The following is a 21,060-nucleotide window of genomic DNA, read 5'->3' as shown; positions in this document are numbered from 1 at the left end:
AATGTTTTGTACTGTCTTATCTATGCATTTGTCTTCAGCAGGCCTGACTATTGTAACGGTGTATCCACAGGTCTCTCCATTTGACCTCTGCAGCTGATTCAAACCTGCTGTTCGGATCCTCACTCACACCATGAAAGTGGACCACATCACTCCGGTCGTCAGGTCTTAATATGGCTTTCTGTCTCTCTGAGAGTAGATTTCAACAAAAGCACTAAAATGGTTGAGGGCTAAAATACATTTGTGACCTTGGACTGAACCGCGGACCATGCAGACCTCTGAGATCAGTTTTTTTGGTCGCGCACCCCCTTCTAGTCCCAGCCCTGGTTGATGCACCCCCAATCACCCACACCTTCTGGAAGAAAAAAAAAAAAACGCAAAAATGCCGCATACAGTGCGTAGAAGATAACTTTGTTTACACTTCATCTTAAGACGAGGTGCATTTTGAATAGCCTGCATTTATTCATCAAATCATATGTCAGCTTTTGATTTAAAACTTTACAAAGAAAATGTTTATTTACAAATCTGTATTGTGTGGGAAAATCCCACTTAAAAAAATTCTCCAAACCCCCCACACATTTTTTTTAATCTCTTGCACCTCCTAGTGGCAGCACGCACAATGCACCACACTTTGGGAATCCCTTCTTTTAGATCATCTGAGACAAGTCTATTATCTGGATTCAGTGTCACAAGGAAGCATGGTGAGGTAGAGTACAAGGCCTTAAGCACCTTCAAATCAAGACAGAGGACCTTTATGTTTCGCTGCTGGTTTTTATTACGTTATAACATTCACATTGCACCGTAACTCCATTTTGCTATTGAATATCTACTGTATGCACTCTGTTTTAGCTCTTGTCTCAGCGGTCTGATCTGCCTTTCCGTCCTCCCGTCACATTTTAGATGTTTTATTTCTTTCCCTTGTTTTTAATATTGTATGCTTAAGTATTATTTTATTCCATGTTTCTTTTGCACTGAATGTGAAACACCTCGAGTTGCCTTGTTGCTTGAACATATTATATTAATCAATTTGCCTTGCCTTGTAATATGTAAAAAAAATCACTTTATTAGATTCCAGAGTGTGGGCACAAGTAAAAACCATGTTATTTTTTTTGTATTATTAATAAATTAGAAAATAAATGAGTTGTGCATTTTTCAGAATCAAAATCATCTCATTGGGAAAGCCAACTACCTATGAATAAATGGTAACACAAGATTGTGTAGGGAGGCACGGTGGTGCAGTGGTCAGCACTGTCGCCTCACAGCAAGAAGGTTCCAGGTCTGAGCCCCGGCTCCATCACTGGATCTTTCTGTGTGGAGTCTCCATGTTCTCCCTGTTCCTGTGTGGGTTCTCTCTGGTACTCCAGCTTCCTCCCACAGTCCAACGACATCAAGAGGGGACGAGGCTGATTGATACTCTAAATTGACCGTAGGTGTGACTGTGAGTGTGAATGGTTGTCTGTCTCTATGTTTTGGCCCTCCCGCCTCTTGCCTGAAAGCTGCTGGGGTAGGCTCCAGCCCCCCCTTAACAGGATAAATGATAGAAAATGGATGGACTTTGGTGTGCGTGTGTGTGTTGGTTTCAGTGAAATCTTGCAATCTCCACGTTCCTCTTTTGTAATGGTTACGTCAAGCTTGTCCTGAAACTACTTCTCCGCAATGCATAGTTAGAAACTGTTCAATTTAACACTTCCTTATCTTCAATAAGTAAATGCCTCTGTGCAGGGAATTCCATAACTGTAAAATAATTCACTAAAAATATAAAAACTAAAAGACAAAAATTTCCTAACCCCCCCCCCCCCCCCCCAAAAAAATCTCATCAGTCCCTATTTCAGTTGTGTTGTCTTGTATGATTCTGTCTGTCTGTTGGAATTACTGGTGGACATGAAGACTGAAACTAAAACAGAACCAGCCTGATGAGGGCGCCAACGTATCACAATGAACTTTAAGCAGTCCTTGCTGCGCTGCATTTTGTGGGCGAAGTGATCGTGGAGGACTGGCATTGGCTCACTGAGATCATGAATATTTTTGCAAATCTAATTACAAAAATGAAGAGGGTGGTGATTTTCGTGAATAAGGAGCTGAGTCAGTGTCCAACTGTGTCAAAATCAGTTCTATCATAGTAATGTGGCTCTTGTGCTTTTATCAGGCTTGTCTCAAGTTTTGCATACGCAAAACATTTTGTAGATTCTTTAATGGAAAAACGCTCATTCCATGGTTTTTATTACTGACTATTACACCTTTGGTGTTGGACGAGGATGATGTGAAAGGAAATGAAATACAATTTGAAATATTCCTTTTTATTTTGAATTTTGATCATAAAGCAAAGACAGACAGCTGAAGAGTACTTCCCTAAAAAAAAACAGAAGTACGCAGAAAACTTTGAATGCTGCGCTACTGTCAAGAATAAGCTCCATCTCTCAGTATGCTGACGCAGGGTTGATTTTGAGATCGTTTCATTTAACACTTGTTTTCCTTGAGGATTTTATTGATCCAGGGAAGATATTTTGAGATATTCATATAGACATTGGGGTTATTTGGGTATTTACAGTTATATGATTTGTTGTAAGAAACCACACCGACAGCAGTCCCATTGCACACCAGAGGGCCACCGGAGTCACCCTGGAAAGAGGATCAATGTAAATTAGTCTTTTCAGGTGACCGTATGGTTTCTATACTAGACACCAGTCGACATTTTCATTGAGATGAGAGGAAACGCACCAAGCAGAATCCATTCTTTGTCTCATATCCTCCCGCACAGATGACATTGGAGGGAAGTGTGGGCCATTTCTTCTTACAGTCTTCCAGGTTGATGACAGACACATTCACCTCTCTCAGGTCATCCTCCATGACACCATTAGTTTTGGCAAAACCCCATCCAGCTACAGAGCAGAGTTCCTCCTGTTTTATCTCCATTTCACTGCTTGGAATTTGGATAAATTGTATGTTTTTGCCCAGCTCGACTTCACTTGACAGCTGGAGACACAAAATCAGATATTACATAAATAACAAAGGTACCAGAGGTGTGTCTCAGCCCCCTGGTAGAGACACCAAACATAGTATGTGCAGCCAAGTTGATAATCAGGTAGCTCGCCATGATCTGTGATCAGAATCAGTCTTTTCTGCTGTATACTCTTAAGAAGAGCTGTTTTGGGAAGAAATGCTCTTTTAATAACTTAAGTAACATGCAAATATTTATGACTTAAAAAAAAGTCATCGTAACTTTGCTCAACAAAACAAAATATTTGAAAGAAAAGAATGACGATGACAAACTAAGATCCTGAACCTTATCTATTCGATAACCTTTGACAGAGATTTGCCAAAAACGCCTCACCCACCACCATTTATTGTGCTAAACTAGCTCGTGGCTAGCTGGTCTGTGTAGGTCTCAGTTTCTCAAAGCACGTAGAGGTGACAGAGGCATCTTTTGGTTTTGCTCTGGAGGATGGCAAATAAATGTGTTCCTCCGATATTTGGAGTGTTCCTTAAATGCAAATAGTTTAATCAGACATGCAGTATGTCATCATACCAGGTGTAAGAATATGTTATGTGCTTACTTTGAGAAGCATGATGTCATTCCCAGTGGCAACACTTGTGTACAATGGGTGTTTGCACTTCATTGAAATGTTCCTTACTGTCTTGTTTTTAGACTTGAGATTGTGGGTGCCGAGAACAACACGTTCAAAATTTCTGTAAAAATCAGAATTATACAAACATTCATACATACTATACAGACATATAGAAAGATAGACATCGCTTGAGGAAATCTTCAAGAATTTCTTATGGATTCATATGAACGAAAGAAGGGTAACTCACTGGCTGCAGTGTGCAGCAGTGACAACAAAGTCCTCGCTGATGAGAAATCCTCCACAAATGTGTCCAGTTTTACTCTCTATTGAGGCCATGTAAAGAAATGCGTCCTCTGGAGCTTTTTCCCCATTGATGATTCCATTTCCAAGAGCTGAAAACAGAAAAAAAATGAGACAGCTTACAAATGGATTGCTATCACCAGTATCAAGCTCTAGAAAAGATTTGCAATCTTGCCACTTCGTCCAAAATGTATCAGGGCAGTCAAAAGTAGACAGTTGAACTGGCGCAGCATAATGACAGCAGCAACTCCACCTTGTTGTCCTGGGGCTGTCTCGTAGGCCCCTATTTAAACACGTCGATTTTATCTAAGCGTATGTCCTCTTCCTTTGTGAAATTCAATTTAGCAAAAAATTATCACGAATGATCATGATACATCAACCTCAATTCAACTTGACGGTCTTGCAGCAAATTAAAAAACATAAACAAAACTCAAAACAGTACAAAAAAATGATGTTATTATTACATTAACACAAAAGTGAATGACAGAAGCAGCAGCAGGAATTGCACACAAAGAACAAACTGGGTCCGCATCTGGATTAGATAGGGTGAATTGGATGGGATTTAAAAGGTTGTGTTACGGGCGGCGCGGTGGTGCAGTGGTTAGCACCGTCCCCTCACAACAAGAAGGTTCCGGGTTCGAGCTCGGGCACAGGATCTTTCTGTGTGGAGTCTCCATGTTCTCCCTGTTCCTGTGTGGGTTCTCTCTGGTACTTCAGCTTCCTCCCACAGTCCAAAGACATCAAGAGGGGACGAGGCTGATTGATACTCTAAATTGACTGTAGGTGTGACTGTGAGAGTGAATGGTTGTCTGTCTGTATGTGTTGGCCCTGTGATGGACTGGTGACCTGTCCAGGGTGAACCCTGCCTCTTGCCTGAAGGCTGCTGGGATAGGCTCCAGTCCCCCCACAACCCTTAACGGGACAAGAGGTAGAAAATGGATGGGGTTGTGGTAAAGTTTGACCGCACTGTTTCTGTGCACCGTATGTTTTTAATGACATTGTGAAATGAGTGGTTTGACTTTAAACAGGTAAATACACTGTGTGACTTACCAGTCGTATGTTCTATTAAAACTTTATGTCTGTTGGAACCCTACTACTGTAAATGTCAGCTTGTCAGACATGAACATGTGTGACATGAACATTGCGATCCAGATGAATAAAAAATGAAATCATCATGCAAGCAGTATGAGAAAAGAGTTCCCTACAGCTGCTCAATGTGCAACGTTCACCGCTGAGAAGGACAGTCCCAAGATTCTGCATAAAAAAGACGTTGTAACACGGAAGCCTTCTCTCAGGAACTCTGTCATAATTGCAACGGCTTCTCTTTCACAACATCAGTAATGTGCTTTTGATGCGACATACACAACCAGTCAAAAGTTCAGTCAGACCTTCTCATCTAATGGGTTGACTATTTACATTGTTGATTCTCACTGAAGGCATCAAAACTATGAATGAGCACATATTGAACTATATAGTAAAGAAAAAGAGTGAAACAACTGAAAACACACACACACACACACACACATATATATTATTTGGAGATGTCCACACCATATTTTGATCATGTGACCTGCACCATGAGCTGTATTGCCATCAAAATGATGAAACCCAAGTTGCTGCGGTCCGCCACTGTTCTATGTAAGCTTCTTTGAGTACTAGCAACACTGGGGGGGTCGAAACAGATATGATATATATTTATTCATACATTTTTTTTTTTTTTGCTTTGAGATAATAAAAGTTACATTAACTGAAATTATCAAAATGCTTAAAAAAAACAGAGGAGGTGACTAAGACCGGAGGAGGTGATGGTTTGGAAATGGTTAAGAGGACACGTGTTGGCGTGATGAGCCAACCCTTAACTGTTATGATCTGTTAATGTTACATTTCCAAGGAGGTGCATGGGTATTGGCACTGACATTCAACTAGAAAGCAGGTTCTGTAATCATTTCTTTTTTGGTATATTTAAAATGCAAATTTTAGTATAAATGTAAACTGTTAAGCGTGTCACACGACAGTTGAAAAATGACTCATTTCACTGTAATTATGCTACTGGTTTGGGAGGGGCATTGACACTGTGACATTCTACACTACAAATGACTGCAACCTTTGCTGACGCCTCTTTAGCACCTTTTCAAAAACAACCCAATTTAATGCGTCTTTTCATCTTTTACTTCAATTTGATTTATAACCACACATTTCATGTTCCGGTACCAAATAAGTAGTATGTGGGAATTTAAAATGACTCTGTAATGTGCCCCTCCAGAGTTGATGATATCAGCTTCTGCAATCGTGTGCTGTCTGCAGTGGAAAGTTTCTTCACACTTGGTTGTGGTGACTTCGTGAACCATATCACCGATTTGAGTTGAGAGCTTGTGGTCACTTTAATCTCCTTCTGTGAAGAACACAAGATAAAACAAAAACATCCCTATCTCATTCTGTCACGTACATGAATTCTTGATATTTTGAGTAAATGAGCTCATGTTGTTTTCTTTACTCTGGGTTGTGTGAAATTCATTTCCTAGTGCTGTTTTATTGGTGTGTATTTTACAGGATGTGATTCTCACTCAAAGTGAAGGGATCGTAATTGACTCATCATGGGAACTTGTTTTAAAATCCACTGTATATGCACTGTTGGACATACATAATTCTTTATTATCAGGCTGCACTAACAAGTGCTTAAAGCCTCTGCAGCTGCTCCAGAATGCAGCTGCACGCACATTGACAGGAACTAGGAGGAGAGACAATATCACCCCCGTCTTAGCTTTGCTGGCTTCCAGTAAAATCCAGAATAGAGTTTAAAATCCTTCTCCTCACTTTTAGAGCTCTTAGTGGTCAGGCTCCCTCATATCTGAAAGAGCTCATAGTTCCTTATAAACTGACCAGAGCCCTACAATCCCAGCATGCAGGTCTACTTGGGGTTCCTTGTGTCTCTAAAAGTAGAATAGGAGGCAGAGTCTCCACTCCTGTGGAATCGTCTTCCAGTTTCGGACCAGGGAGCAGACATCCTTTCTGCATTTAAGAGTAGGCTTAAAACCTTCCTTTTGATAAAGCTCATAGTTAGGGCCGGTCAGGCTTACCCTGGGCCGGCTCCTAGTTTATGCTGCTATAGACTTAGACAACCCGAGGATTCCCATGGTGCACTGAGCTTTCACCTCCTCTGTTTCTATCCGTCTTTATCCACAACATTCACGCGTATCAATGCATCTGTTAACCTAAACTTCTTCCCCAGAGTTGTCGGTGCTCTCTCACCCCGCAGGTCACCCAGGGCTGTAGATGTTGAGTTGATTGCTTCCTGTCCTGGACAAACTACTTGCTCACCTTGGCCCCATGTTTCTCTCTCCTCTCCGCCCCTCCCTCTCTCTCTCCTCTTGTCACCCTGCCCCCCTCCCCCATCTTGCTCTCTCCTTCACCCTCTCAGCCCCAACCGGCCAAGGCAGATGGCCGCCCACTCTGAGCCTGGTTCTGCCTGAGGTTTCTTCCTGTTAAAAAGGAGTTTTTTTCCAACGTTGCTGAGTGCTTGCTCACGTGGGAATGTTGGGCCTCTTTTGTTTGAATTAAAGAGTTAGGTTCTAGACCTGCTCTTTGTGTCCAGTGTTAAGATCAAACTGGGACAGCTGGGGCTCAACACCTCCCCATGCAACTGGCTAGTGGACTTCCTGATGGGGAGACCATAGGCAGTTCGGGTCAGCAGCAGCACCTCTAGCACCATCATCCTGAACACAGGGGCCCCTCAAGGATATGTGCTGAGACACCTCCTCTTCACGCTGCTGATCCACGACTGTACACAATCATCCAGCTCCAACCTCTTCATTAAGTTTGTGGATGACACAACTAAGGTGGATCTCATCAACACTGGTAATGAGACGATTTACAGGAAGGAGGTGAGCCGCCTGGCCATGTGGCGCAGGGACAGCAATCTCTGTCTGAATGTGGAGACGGAGATTATTGTGGACTTTAGGAGAGTGCACACCTGGCGTGCCCGGTGCTGCAGTGGAGAGGGTGAGCAGCACCAAGTTCCTGCACATCTCTGAAGACCTGTCCGAGAATAACAACACCGCATCACTGGCTAAAAAAGCCAAAACAGCACCTGTACTTCCTTCCTAAACTGAGAAGAGCGAGAGCTCCGGCCCCCATTATGCATGGCATTCTACAGAGGCACCACTGAAAGCATCCTGTCCAGCTGGATCACCGTGTGGTACGGTGCCTACACTGTGTCCTGCAGCAAGACTCTGCAGCCCATGTGAGATTAGCAGAGAGGATCATTGGTGTGTGTGTGTGTGTGTGTGTGTGTGTGTGTGTGTGTGTGTGTGTGTCCCCTTTCCGGACATTTATGACACCCATCTCACCCACAAAGCCATCAGGATTGCAGGTGACCCCACCCACCCATCTCACAACCTCTTCAGCCTGCCGTTGTCTGGGAGGTAACTGCGGAGCCTCCAGGCCAAAACCAGCAGGCTCAAGGACAGCTTGTTTCACCAGGCACTCAGAAAAATCAGCTCCCTCCCGTCTCTGACCCCCTCCCCCCTCCTGTTTATTGTTTACCATTTATATATCTGTAAATACCTCTAGTGAGGACTGAAATGTCATCTGTGCTGTATGATGTGCATATATAGCACACTTGACAATAAAGCTGACTTTGACTTTGTTTTTACTTTTGACTTCTTTTTTTTTCAAAGGCAGATGTAGGAGTAATGAAACTTTAATGCCATCAAAGAACTCCGGTGCAACACCAAGTCTCCTTAGTGTAGAAATACCTTCCTCTTACGGTCAGAAATGATCACTAATGACATATTCACCTGTCGTAGAGCTTTAATAACTTAACATCAAGTTCTTGTGGAACCTCATCCAAGAACATTACAGATTTCATTTTACTGGGAGTTGACTTGGGAATTGAAAATTTTGTGCTCTGTTACCCACTGGAACTTCCTTAAGTGGCACAGTAGGACACAAAGTCTTCTGTGAGTCTCCTATTTCTATTTATGCAGCATTGAATTATTTGGGGCAAACAAATATAAAGAATATTAAAGAATTGTCCTTGTCTCATATAGGCAGAGGAGAAATCCTCAGATATGGTACTGCTCTAGTTTCATCTTAGACTGGGGCGTCAAGTCTAGAGGAAGCGATCACTGCCACAAAGCAAAAAAAAAAAAAAAAACAACACAAAAATGTTAAAACCAGGAATTCAGGTCTAACTGTAGGGTGCAAAGCAAGAACTTCATGTGTGTCAATAGCTTTCTTGAGAAACTGCAGCAGTACTCAAACACATCACCAGACCTCTACATGAGGGGGAGTAGGAGATGACTAGCTAGATGTCAAGCTCTGGCAAAACTCCTACTATTCACGTGAACAGAGAGGATGTTTAGGGGAGTGTACATGTCAGAGGTCATCAAGCAGGATAAACTTGAGGGAGAATGTTTAAATGTTCCCCCTCACCTTACAATGATTCTCAGCCGCGGTTTGTTAAAAAAAAAAAAAAAAGTGTTGCAAAACAGTTGAAAGGAAGTGGTTACAAAGTGACTCGCTGAGAAAGTGTATTTTACACTTCACTTCTTATTATTTTACATAACTCTTAACATTGCTTGACTGGTAACAAAATGAACGCTTATATTAATCATCGATTGATCTGTAAACTTGCGTCCTATTGTGCATTTGGTTGCTTTACAATTCTGAAAAAAAACCTGAAGATTTTAAAAATTAGATTAAATGCATTAATTATACCAGGAAAGAGGCGCAGGCATGTAGGGGGCTTGACCTATTTTGGTCTCTGCAGGGCCGTTTCTTAAAATCATACATTGTCCAACTTTCTGAGGAAATTGTCATTTTTGTGGAAAAAAGTATTGACTTCATATGAGAACATACAGGAAACAAATGTAAAATTAATATTTTGAACGGAGTTTGGAAGCACCATCACAGTACAAACTTAATTGTTACAGTAAAACGACTATTTTATGAAACAATGTTGGCCTCCAAACGTTGTTTTAGAAATACATTTTAATTTGAGTTTCAGCAATGAAGCAAACACTGGTAGAGCACTTTGCATACCCAAAATAGAGGTATCATTGTGTATCTAAATGGTTCGTGCTTATAAGATGCAAAACTTCGTGCAAGATTAGAATATTTAACATTTCTTTTTCCTGAGAATCTTCGCGATCCAGGGGAGGAATTTGGAGACGTCCGTATAGACATTGGGCAGATTTGGGTAGTCGCAGTTTTTCCCCAGGTTGAAGGACACAACACCAACAGCCTTCCCATTACAGACTAAAGGACCACCAGAATCACCCTGTGAAGAGGAAGAGACATAATTAGATTATTTTTTTCTCTGGTATTTTATCAAGTTTAGCCTCCAGTTGCTACAATCTGAACCAATGGAAAACCAACCTGACAGAAGCCTTTCTTTGTGGCGTATCCACCTGCACAGATAACATTGTCTGGGAGATGGAAAGGTTTTGGATAATTTGCCCACTTCTGCTTACAGACTTTGATGTCAAGGATGGGCACATCCACCACTTGCAGCTTGTCTGCCATTTGTCCACCAGTTCTTGTCGAACCCCATCCAGCTACACTGCACTTTGCTTTCGGTTTTATTTTTGTTTTGCTCGATGGAAGCTGAATTTTTTTAATCTTCTTGCCCAGTTGAACTTTCTTAGTCAGCTGGAGAATATGAGGAAGATGGTGAGATTTTGCAGTAAGATGGGGTGCTGGAAAAGTGATGCCAAAGGTCTACAGTATGTTTGACAGTAAAATGAGCCGGACAGCAAATATTTCACTGTAAACATGCGCGACTTCACCTGAGATGAAACATGTACTTACTTGGAGGAGCATGATGTCACTTCCATACCTAAAATTCTCATAAGCAGGGTTTTTGCATGGCTTTACACTGTATCTCATTGAGTCATCAACGTCCTTGATGTTGTGGGTGCCGAGAACAACACTGGTAGGCTTCCTGTTAAGTGATCATTGAGACGTCATCACAACAGCGTCTTTTGATCAGTCTCTACGTGACTGAAAGTCTGAAGAGGACAGGAGACTCACCCGTCATTACAGTGTGCAGCGGTGACTATGAAGTTCTCACTGATGAGAAATCCTCCGCATAGATGACCTTTACTGTTCTGCACAGAAGCCATGTACAGCATTGCATTCTCACTGGAGTTTTTTCCATTTATGATTTTGCTCCCAAGGGCTGAAATAAGAAAGAACGTAAACTAAAATCCATCTAAAGGCTTGAAAATACTCATTCCATTTGTTAGTCTTACCACTTTGCCCGAGACCTTTCAGAGCAATGAAAAGCAGAAACAGCTGCAGACCGCGCATCATTTTGGCAGCAACCTGTTGTCTCTAGCTGTGTCAAGACGACCCTCTTATATATCAGTCTGGGGTGAGCAACTCTGTGGTTTTTTTGCCTCAGTCACCTGCGTCAGTGTCACCTCTGACATGGTGACGAGCACATGTGGTCAGTGAAGCTTTTTAAAGTTGGTCACATTTCAGACCATCGCAGGGTGGTTTTGTGATGAGTTGTCATCCTTTCTGGGGTACAAAAGAATTCCAAAACAAATTCGAACTTATTCAGAATGAAACAGGATGTCTCACATATGAGGGCAAACACTCTACTTTTTATCATGATGAGATGGTTTACAAAGTGGGGCCAGTAGACGTGGAAAAAGATATTATTGGTGGCTTTTATATTGGACAACCTTCCGCTAATTTGCCCGTCTTGTTTGCGGCTTGGTTTGAGGTTTTAGACAGAGTGGGGGGGCAATTTTGGCCTGGCAATATTCCTCCTCCGAGGGAACACTTATTGATGCCTCCATAGTTATGTACACCCAGGCCGTCAATGTGCCGGCGAGGTGGGAGGTGGGCGGAGGTGTCAATGATGACGCAAACATAACACTCACGGGTTCTTCTGCATCAAACAGAGAATGTCGACACCGACGCTTCTGGCAGCCAGAGCAGCGAATTGCTTTTCTGAAACTTGCAGACTTTGTCATGGGGTTAACTTGTGCTGCACGTCATGTCACATGGCTACGCCCACATAAGTGGCAGCTTTTTTGAAAAGAGGAATATTACACCTCCATTTCACACAGACAAGAAGCTAAATTCCCGCCTCTACCTGGCCGCAAATTTTGGCCCATTCTGTGAATTAGATCGGTTTGCTCTGCAGACATGCTGGTGACTGTGCTGCTACGTGTGGACAGCTCTCGCTGCTGAGGGAACTTCTGCTGGATCTCCAGCAGTGGAACGGGATCCCATCTCACCTGTCGGTGGAGGACCTGTTGGAGCCCATCCTTGTGAAGAGCATGGAGTCAGTGAGAGAAAGTCAAGATAACACACACACACACACACACACACACACACACACACACACACACACACAGAGTCAACTACGACACCTTTACAGGCGTCACACACACATTTCCCTGTTAGTGAAGTAACGTGTGTTCTTTCTCTGTGAAGCCTCTGAGAGGTTGAAATGCACCCAAGCTCAGCCTAGTGAGACCAAAGTCTCAGACACGTTTTAGAGTTCATCTTCAGTTATTCCTACCTTTTAAGATCAGCACTTCAAGTCACATTCTGTTCTCTATTGGTTTCTGGTTCGGGAGGTCAGCAATAGTAACAGAAGGAGTGACATAGAATAGGATCCCAGTTGCTGCTCATGTCTCTGGACGCTGTCCCTCCTGAGATGCTGTTAGTCACATTTGATATTGTTTCTGAAATTGTAATGACTCTCTTATCTGATGTATTCTGGAAGGTTTATAACATTTATTTCAATCATTTTAACCAACAGGAATCCCAAAATCCTCCGGACGGTGCTGGGTTTGCCAAGATTCTGAGGCAAACGCCACAGCTCCAAACAGCTGGGCCCATGAGAGGTGGTGATGTCGGCGGTCCCAAGGGTCCTGCAGGGCTTCTATGTACTCCCTCCACGGTCACTAAGTCCATTGTGGACAGGGTGACCAACGTTCTTGGGACCCTGGAGAGGCAGCGCACCTTCTCCCACACCATCTTGGATGACATGGTGCTGGCAATACAAAAAGTCATCAGGCAGGCAACCATGACAACATGGTGAAGCAGCTGAACACTCGAGCACCTGTGCTGCTGATCCAGATGGCGGATGTCACCGGGGAGCACATCTGTGAGCTCTTTCAGGCATCTTCCTGCAGCAGGTAGTTGTTGAGGAATTTTATGTGACGAAAGAATTCGTTAGACTGGTTAGGCTTACACTGGACTCTTTATGGATATCCAGAAACAGATGTACAGGGTTCGCTGTGAGATGAGGTTGAGTCAGCTCCCCCAGAACATCCGAGTTCCACCCCTCACAAATAGTCATACTAGTACTGTCGGGCCCCATGTGACCCTCATGCAGTCTGGACACAGCTGTGTATCGGGATAGAGCTGGTGTCGTAAGTGTCAGCTTTACTATCAGTAAGTATTGTAATAACAAATTTATAGAAGATGCCTTGGGTTCACTCCCAGCCCCAGGTCAAGACCCGGGTCAGATCAACTCTTGTCCTTATCCTTATCCTCTTAATAATGAAGAGGACGAAGACCAAGAAAGTGAAAACAAAGGATACCAGATGAAATTCCCGATCAGTTCTGAAGTGGTGCCGACACTTCATTTAGTTGTGGGATGAATTTTCTTTGATCATTTCACATCCTTCGGAATCTCTGTGTCCTCAGGAGGTGAAATGTGGCTGGGTTGGAGTTAGTTTTTGTTTGATCTGTTTTTAGTCCTTTGTCTGCTCACCTCCTTCAGCCTGAAGTTGGAGGTTGAGACTGAGCTTTACTTGTCTGGCTGGTTCTGGCACTTTTTCAGGTTTTTGTCGTATCATCCAGTATAATAGCACATGGATAGCCAATAAAGGTTTGTTTCATAGCTTCGTGGGAAACTTTGGAAGCTGTGTTAATGCAAAAGTGCATCCTCAGAAACTTAAAAAAAGTTTCAAAAGTAGTGCCGAATATTTTGTATTGTAATTTGCCAGAAAGAGCTTTTTGTATCAAGGACATAAAAAGTAATAGAACCTAACATTTGCACTTCTACCTCTTCAGCTGTGGTGGTGAGGGTGCATCACTTTCTGATTCTTTTATGTGTGGCAGCCATCTTGGAAGCCCATTGTCACTCCATCCACTGGCTGGACCACAACTAGCTTAATGCTCTAGCTTTTGTTTAGTTAGTTGATTTGTGACATCACAGTCGGAGCCATTGGATTTGTGGTCAAATATCGCTTGATAAATGTCTCAAGGGGATTTGAAGAAATATTGAAATTGTAATTTGTTAAATTTGTTGTTGTTCCATGTGTTTCTTTAGATTTTATTCATTATTTTAACTGGGAAGAAGAGGAACAATGCTGTGTAAATGATTATGAATGATCTCTTTACAGTTGCAGTCTGTAGAGACATCACAGTGGCATCACAATTTGCACAGACATCATATGTTGTTTCTTTTAATATCTAGTTTAATTTAATAAAATCTATTTTGACTGTAAGGTGGCACTGTGGTGCAGTGGTTAGCACTGTTGCTTCACAGCAAGAAGGCTCAAGGTTCGCACCCCGGCTGTGAGTGTGAATGGTTGTCTGTCTCTATGTGTTGGTCCTGTGATGGACTGGCGACCTGTCCAGGGTGAACCCCGCCTCTCGCCCAAATGCTGCTGAGAGAGGCTCCCCCCCCCCCCCCCCCGCAACCCTTAACAGGATAAGAGGTAGAAAATGGATGGATGTTTTGACTGTATTGGAATGTGATTTTAATTCTTACTGCAATATAGAGAATGTTGTTGCATTTATTTTGTTCATATCTTTGTGAAATTTTAAAAAAAAGTATTGGTTATGGTACTCCGTGTTTACTGCGGTTTGATTACCTGAGGGGAATAATGTGAAAAAAGCGCTACTTAGTGGTAATGTGCAGCATGTTCTCATAGAGCCTTACTGGGGCACAGATTGTGTTGGATTAATGAATGTGACCCACAATAATGGATTGAATTATGAAGAATATGGAGTGTGAAATGAAATAGAAATATGCACTTAATAATGTCTACATATAAAGCAATGAATACAGTATCAGTGTTTTAAATCACAGGTTATTAAAAAGCCTGATGCTGCATGAGATGAGGCGTTTCTCAGTCTATTTATTTTTGCTTCTAAAAGTTACGGTTGATCGTTTTGGCGAGGAAGCCGGGCAGCTCTTTTCACGGAGGGACAATGATCAAGATTTTTAACCACAGGATTTGCAGATAAAATTGATTTGGTCTTTACCTTCTTGCTCTTCTTGCAGTATGGGTTCTGTCTGTAATGGGACAAGCCACCACAAGAGGGCGATGAAGCCTTTCTGCTGGCCCTCTCCTTAATTCAGTGCGGCTCAATGAACACAGAAAACACTTGACTGAATTAAAGTTGTTATATGTTGTTTCCTTTTAACATCTTGTTGAATTTGGAAGTTTGTATTGACTCACTGACTGTATTTGAAGGCAGGCTAATGATTAAAAGTACATAGCCTTTAATGTAATGCCCAAAAGCAGGACACTGGTAATGGTACTCCTGATTAACCGGGATGGGGTTTGATTCTCTGCAGTGTCTTACTGATTGCCATTTACATGGCAGGTCATATTATTTCCATTGACTTGATTTTCATTAGTAACAGTCAAGTGAGCTCAAGTGTAAAAAACAGGTTTTTCCACACACGGCATTACGCAATTTTGTTTAAATGTTCAACCTAATGGGTGATCGATTCCAAGTTTTGCACAGATTCTCATTCGTGCACAAGAGACAACTGTTGTGTTTGGTGCTATGGTAACTTATTCTTGAGTAATGTGATAAGCCAGTAGTTGACCTTTTATCCTGATTGTATCAAAGTTTAAGATTCTCCAGTTTTCCTGTTCAACGAAATGTAACAGAGGTGGGAACCTGCAACACCCACCAGTTTGTTTCTTAGATAATCAAGACTCCCATGATGAATGGGTTCTGTTTTATACAAGTGTGTTTTAATATGTTCCTATGGAAGCCAGGCATGCAGGAAAATGATGTTTCAGTTGGACCTTTAAACTGTTTGACAACTCAGGTCTCTGCCTATTAAAGATAAAGTGGAGCTCTAAGCCAAAAGAAAACCAGATTCATTACGTCATTCTTGATGGTCCAAACGATGCATGTTCATCCGACCCCATAGTGTTATGGCAGAGATAAATAATAAAGTTGTAAATATTCTTGCAAAAGACTTTTTTTTTTTAATCTGCTGAGTGATAACGTAAATGTAGGAGAGAAACTCAAAATTCTTAACTCTTGCTACTGTTAAGGAAATGGTATGCGAGGAAAAATTCATACTTTTTTTTTTTTTTTACCATGTGCTACCCCTACTGACTGGACGTTGATTGTGTTCTTCTTTTCCATTCAACATTTTGTATTTAAACATTCAAATAAAGTTTGACTCAGCACTTTATTTAAAGTAAAACCGAATTGATCTCATTCCCATTCTGTATACCTTCTGACCCCTGGCAGTGTCAGCCTCCCCTTGTCATGCATCCATAAAGCATTCTTAAACACTTTAGCAGCCCTTTGTGTCTCAGCAGGCTGGAGGTTAACACAAGCACTACTTGACAGAGGGAGAAATGAGAAGGGGGGTTTGCAGAGAGGGAAATGAGGTCCTGGCAGTACATCTTTTCTCAGTGGAGGCAGTGGCTGAGAGCACAGCGGTGGGTGTCTGGTGCTGAGCTGTAGGTGAGGATCAGGAGGTGTTTGTTGCCACGGTTCACGAGCAGGGCCCCTTGACAGCCTCGTTTGATGTGGTTGGCCCCTGTCGGCGGCTGGCTCTTTGCGCTGGTGTGACAGTCATTGCCGGGTGAGTGACTGTCAATGCCTCGACCGACAAAAGAGGAGAAGACAAGCATTCATGGGGTCTGATAATGGCCAGGCCGGGACAAGGCTGCCATTCTCATACACTTTGATCATGTGGATTCTTGTGCACACCTTTGTCGAGGCTCCTTATTTGTTTAACAGATGGAGAGAGAGAGAGAGAGAGAGAGAGAGAGAGAGAGAGAGAGAGAGCTGTTTTTGAAATGGCTTCACCTGGCCAGGGAAACTCGACGGAGACACTTATTTGTGAGATATTTGTGGACTAGCAGGTTTCTTGTGTGGTCTGCAGTTCGTCTCATGAGCAATACCAAGTTCCCTATAAGCCCTCACATAGCGAGAGTTGTGAATTCATAAATGTCTGCTCACACATTTGGATTGTGCTGAGATAAGCAGGCATTTTTACAGTATCACTTTTGGAATATTACTCATCGTATTAAACACTTTATGCCCATTACTGTCAATTACAGTGGGACTGACATCCGAAATACTTAAGGATGTTCAGTCCTTTCCTGGACAGCTGAGTCACACAGCTCTTACTGAGTTTCCCAATACAAACATTATAAGAAGGATTCAATTAGTGAGTCAGTAGAAAATGTCTTGCGATACGTCATGCTACTGTTTACAAGTCTATCTTAATAGAATAATCGTCTCAGACTCAAATGACGCCAGGTCAACCTCGATGCTGAGTTTAAAAGTGTTTACCGTCACCGTCCCGTCTATCTGAGTGCTTCTGGTACGTCAGATTAGATAACAAATCAGTTTCATCCATCTCTGTCACCAGTCGACTTATCATTACGCCCTGACAATGCACAATGGTCAAAAAGCAGCATATGCAAAGAGACGTGTCTGAGTTGTTGATGTCCAATCGTTTCCTCAACTACGTGCGGTTGTGTGTCAGCACGGATATAAAGCACACCTGTGTTGGATGTGAACGCAGCACTGGACATGCTGACTAGATAAACTGCACGCAGGTGATATATAAGAGATAATCTTGAGTTCTAACTCTTTGCACCATAGAAACATAAAGGCTTGTGTATCTGGAAACAGTTTTATTTAAAAAGAAAAAAAAATTCACCTCTCTTGCAATTGGCGGAATGTCAGTCCACTCAAAGTCTCGGGGTCAAAGGTGAGCATACAACTACATGGGCAAAGAGAGAGAAAGAAACTTAACAGTCAGGCAAAACAATTAATAATAGGGAGCTATTACTGAGGGATTGTCAGTGCTTGGAGGGAGGTTGGGTTTCAGGCCCTTTTGAAGACTCTGATGGTACAAAACAGGCCTCATTATAGAGATATTATCTCTATTCATACACTTACAGAGCCGCTTGGATCCCTGCTGGGAAAGATTAGGTTCCTTCATTTGAGAGCATCTAACTTGGGTACCTGGCTCATTGAGCGTTGTTCTGGGTTCAGAGCAGCTATTGATGTATGACGACCCTGACTGATCCATAAACACAATCAAGAAGTAGCAGAAACATATCAAGCATATTGGTCCATAATTACTGCTCCTGGAGTTTGTGTTGTGGATTACAAACTGTTAAACATAATCAATACGGATATTTATTAGTGCCTCAACAAGTGTTATAACTTTTATATGACTCATCCATGTAAATTTAAAGCCCCTCCACTGTTTGATGCTGGCGTATGCCCTGACGTTTTCCTCTTCTTTTAAACTCTTCTAATCTGCTGACGCATCTGACATTCACATGAAACCCGACCCCCAGGGGGCATCCCGGTTTTTAGCAAGTGGTACAGTACATTCATTTCTGAACGATATTAATTACATTGGCAAAGGAAAAAAAACATCTGGTACTTCCTGGTTGTAACTATAGTGTCACTTTCATTGTGTTTTCTTTGTTTGTCCATCAACAGAGGGATACTGACGAGACAACAACAAAAAAAAAACAAAAAAAAACAACAACCTGAGAACACGCTCCTGCGATGACATGGTCAGGCTGTGATTCATTTATGTCACAAAACCGAGCAGAACCACAAAATGAAGAATGTTTTATTGTGTTTTATTGCACAGTACTTTTAGTGTACAAATATGAAGATATATTCAAGGTGTGGACTTTATTTTAGGACGTCTGCAACACACTGGAAAGCATTATGCACGTGTTGCATTATTCTAACGAATGCCTTCCGTCTTTTAGGTGAAACCAAAGCATGCATTTTTTTTTAACCTTGGAATTTATTCTTTATCACGATAAGAAACAGAGCATTTTAATGTTTTACGAATGAACAAAAATGTACAAAATACCCTTCATACTTTTCAATTTTGCTGTGGTGCACCTGCTTGTCGATCTTGTAGCTGTAATGATGATGATGATGATGGAGGTTTGAGAGCTTTAGAGTTTGTAGTGACAGTTGGCTGGAAACGTCACATGACGAGCCATCCAAGACAAGGAGGGGAGGCAGCATCGTACCACGCAAAAATACATATATATTTTCAGTACTACAACTTCTTCATGATGTCCTCAGTACAGAAATGATAGCTCCTACAGAAATGTAACAGAAAAAAAAGAAGAAGCAACTAATGGCCTTTTTGGGGAATTCTTCTTCAGTTGGATGTCACGATGCCAATTCATGTTTGAAATGTCCCGATGTGAGAGCATAAATATTCTTATTTTTCAAGTGTTAAGGTAAAGAAGATGTATAAAGTCCTCATATTTCCTTCAAGCATGATATTTCCCTTTGCAATTCGGATAGAGAACCAAGTAAATGAATGTGGAGTCAAGCCTTCACGCACTCATTGTGTCTCATGTTCTTCTTGTTACTTCTATTGTGTCGTGTGCTGAGGGACTCCAGATGGACATTAGCGTGCTGCTAAATCGGTTCCGCACATCTTTTTATTGCTTGTGAAGAATTAATGTTAAATTGCACAATGTCCTTTTCTGAATGAATTAAACTAAATTATTTTAGACGGGGTAAGGTTCTCTTATTCAGTCCGACAAAACTCATGTACGGTGGTGACCAACAACTGTCCTATATCAAAGTGATTTGACTTTCAAGGACTGAGCCAGACCGGGAGAAAAAAGACAAGTTAAGAACCGGATGGTGAATAAAGCCCGAGGAAGTTAACAGAGATGGCAACCACGTTTAATTAGGCGTGAAAGACTGTGATTTTTACGAAGGGCCAAAATAGATCTACGCTGAAAGTAGCTTTGATGAGAAGCCTGGCGGGAACCAAGAACCAGAGCACACCGGCAGGTTGACAGGAAAGGCTCGGGGGGGGTTGGGAGCAAGAGGTGACTGGTGACGGTGAGTCTTAAACAGGCGGACAGCGAGTCTGTGGTGGGTAGTTAACACACCGATGAGTGTGAGGTGACTGTCACACTGTCAAACCTTCTTGGAGCATCAGGCCGGCCCGGCCTCGGGGTGTGCAGCTCATAACTGACACACGGACCCTTTCAAAAGGAGGTAATTGCCCTCACGTGAGAGCTTCTCTCGCGTACTCAATCTCTCCTTTAATGAGCATCTAACATGAAAAACCATAAAGACTAGTTCGGCGTTTTGGGAAATCTCATACTTTACATACTTGTGCCGAAAATTTTTCGAACGTAAAATTCGATATGACTGCTCATGACTGTAAGTCAGCTGTAAGTCCCAAAGTATAAAACAAATTCCTAAAAAACAACAACAACAAAACGGTTCCATACATTACGTTTTCCATCTCCTGCACACAAAATGAAATATTTCAAATGATGCCATGTGAAAATTTCGTGAATGTTAACACTGGAATGTATTGACTCTATTTGCCATTTTTATGAAAATAAAAGATTCTAAGTGTCAATTTAAATTAATTTATGCTTCATCTCAGTCTAAAGATAACAAACAAATCTAACCAGCTTCTTGAGAGCTCAATCACTAACATCTTGCTTGTTTTTAATTAATGCAAACAAAAATAATTGTAACTTTATGACTAACTCCGAAACTCCATCTCCTCATCTAACTTGCTTAAATCTCCTGTGACAGTATAATGCAATTTTTTTTGTAGTTCAACTTGCTGCTGGTAATTATACATTTTGGAGGAAAGGCAATCGCCGGTAAGTGGACTGCTTTAATGCTTGGCCCTAATCCATTTCATTGCACAGCTTGTAAAAAAACGGACAAGAGTGTGGGAAGTCACAAAAAAGGTGTTCTTCATTTCCGCTCTGTTCTCTCAAATTAAATGGCAAAGATCAGAGTGGGTGTTTCACTGAAATATTAATGCAGGTGATCAGAGCTTCTTTCAGGCTTCATCTGGACTAACTCTACTGACACTCCTGCAACCTGCTCTGTGTTTCCAACCGCTTGATGTTTGAAACCAACGGCCATAAAAAAAGGGCTCCCTTAATTTGCCCCATGTGGCTGGAGAGAAGGG

At 42.0% G+C, this 21,060-nt stretch overlaps 2 protein-coding genes across 2 annotated transcripts; both read right to left on the bottom strand.

Annotated features, from left to right (window-relative positions):
• Positions 1 to 2,297: 2,297 nt before the first annotated feature.
• Positions 2,298 to 4,114, bottom strand: LOC147249967 (duodenase-1-like). The gene is made up of 5 exons (XM_086223830.1): positions 4,039 to 4,114; positions 3,811 to 3,955; positions 3,552 to 3,684; positions 2,716 to 2,970; positions 2,298 to 2,616 (listed from the first exon to the last, which is right to left on the bottom strand). Exons 1-5 carry the CDS (start codon positions 4,094 to 4,096, stop codon positions 2,455 to 2,457), a joined length of 753 nt encoding a protein of 250 aa, XP_086079956.1. The 5' UTR covers positions 4,097 to 4,114; the 3' UTR covers positions 2,298 to 2,454.
• A 4,548-nt stretch (positions 4,115 to 8,662) lies between these two features.
• On the bottom strand, positions 8,663 to 11,187 carry LOC147249966 (mast cell protease 1A-like). Its single transcript, XM_086223829.1, has 5 exons — positions 11,117 to 11,187; positions 10,896 to 11,043; positions 10,674 to 10,806; positions 10,242 to 10,514; positions 8,663 to 10,143 (listed from the first exon to the last, which is right to left on the bottom strand). The coding sequence occupies exons 1-5, from the start codon at positions 11,175 to 11,177 to the stop codon at positions 9,982 to 9,984; spliced, it is 777 nt and encodes a 258-aa protein (XP_086079955.1). The 5' UTR covers positions 11,178 to 11,187; the 3' UTR covers positions 8,663 to 9,981.
• Between the last annotated feature and the right edge of the window lie 9,873 nt (positions 11,188 to 21,060).

Source organism: Aulostomus chinensis, chromosome 14, assembly GCF_037954235.1.
Source record: "Aulostomus chinensis isolate RoL2024-O1b breed Wild chromosome 14, RoL_Achi_v1.0, whole genome shotgun sequence".
Lineage (NCBI taxonomy): Eukaryota > Metazoa > Chordata > Actinopteri > Syngnathiformes > Aulostomidae > Aulostomus > Aulostomus chinensis.
Note: the sequence above shows the minus strand (reverse complement) of the source record. Positions and strands in the feature narration are given on the sequence as shown.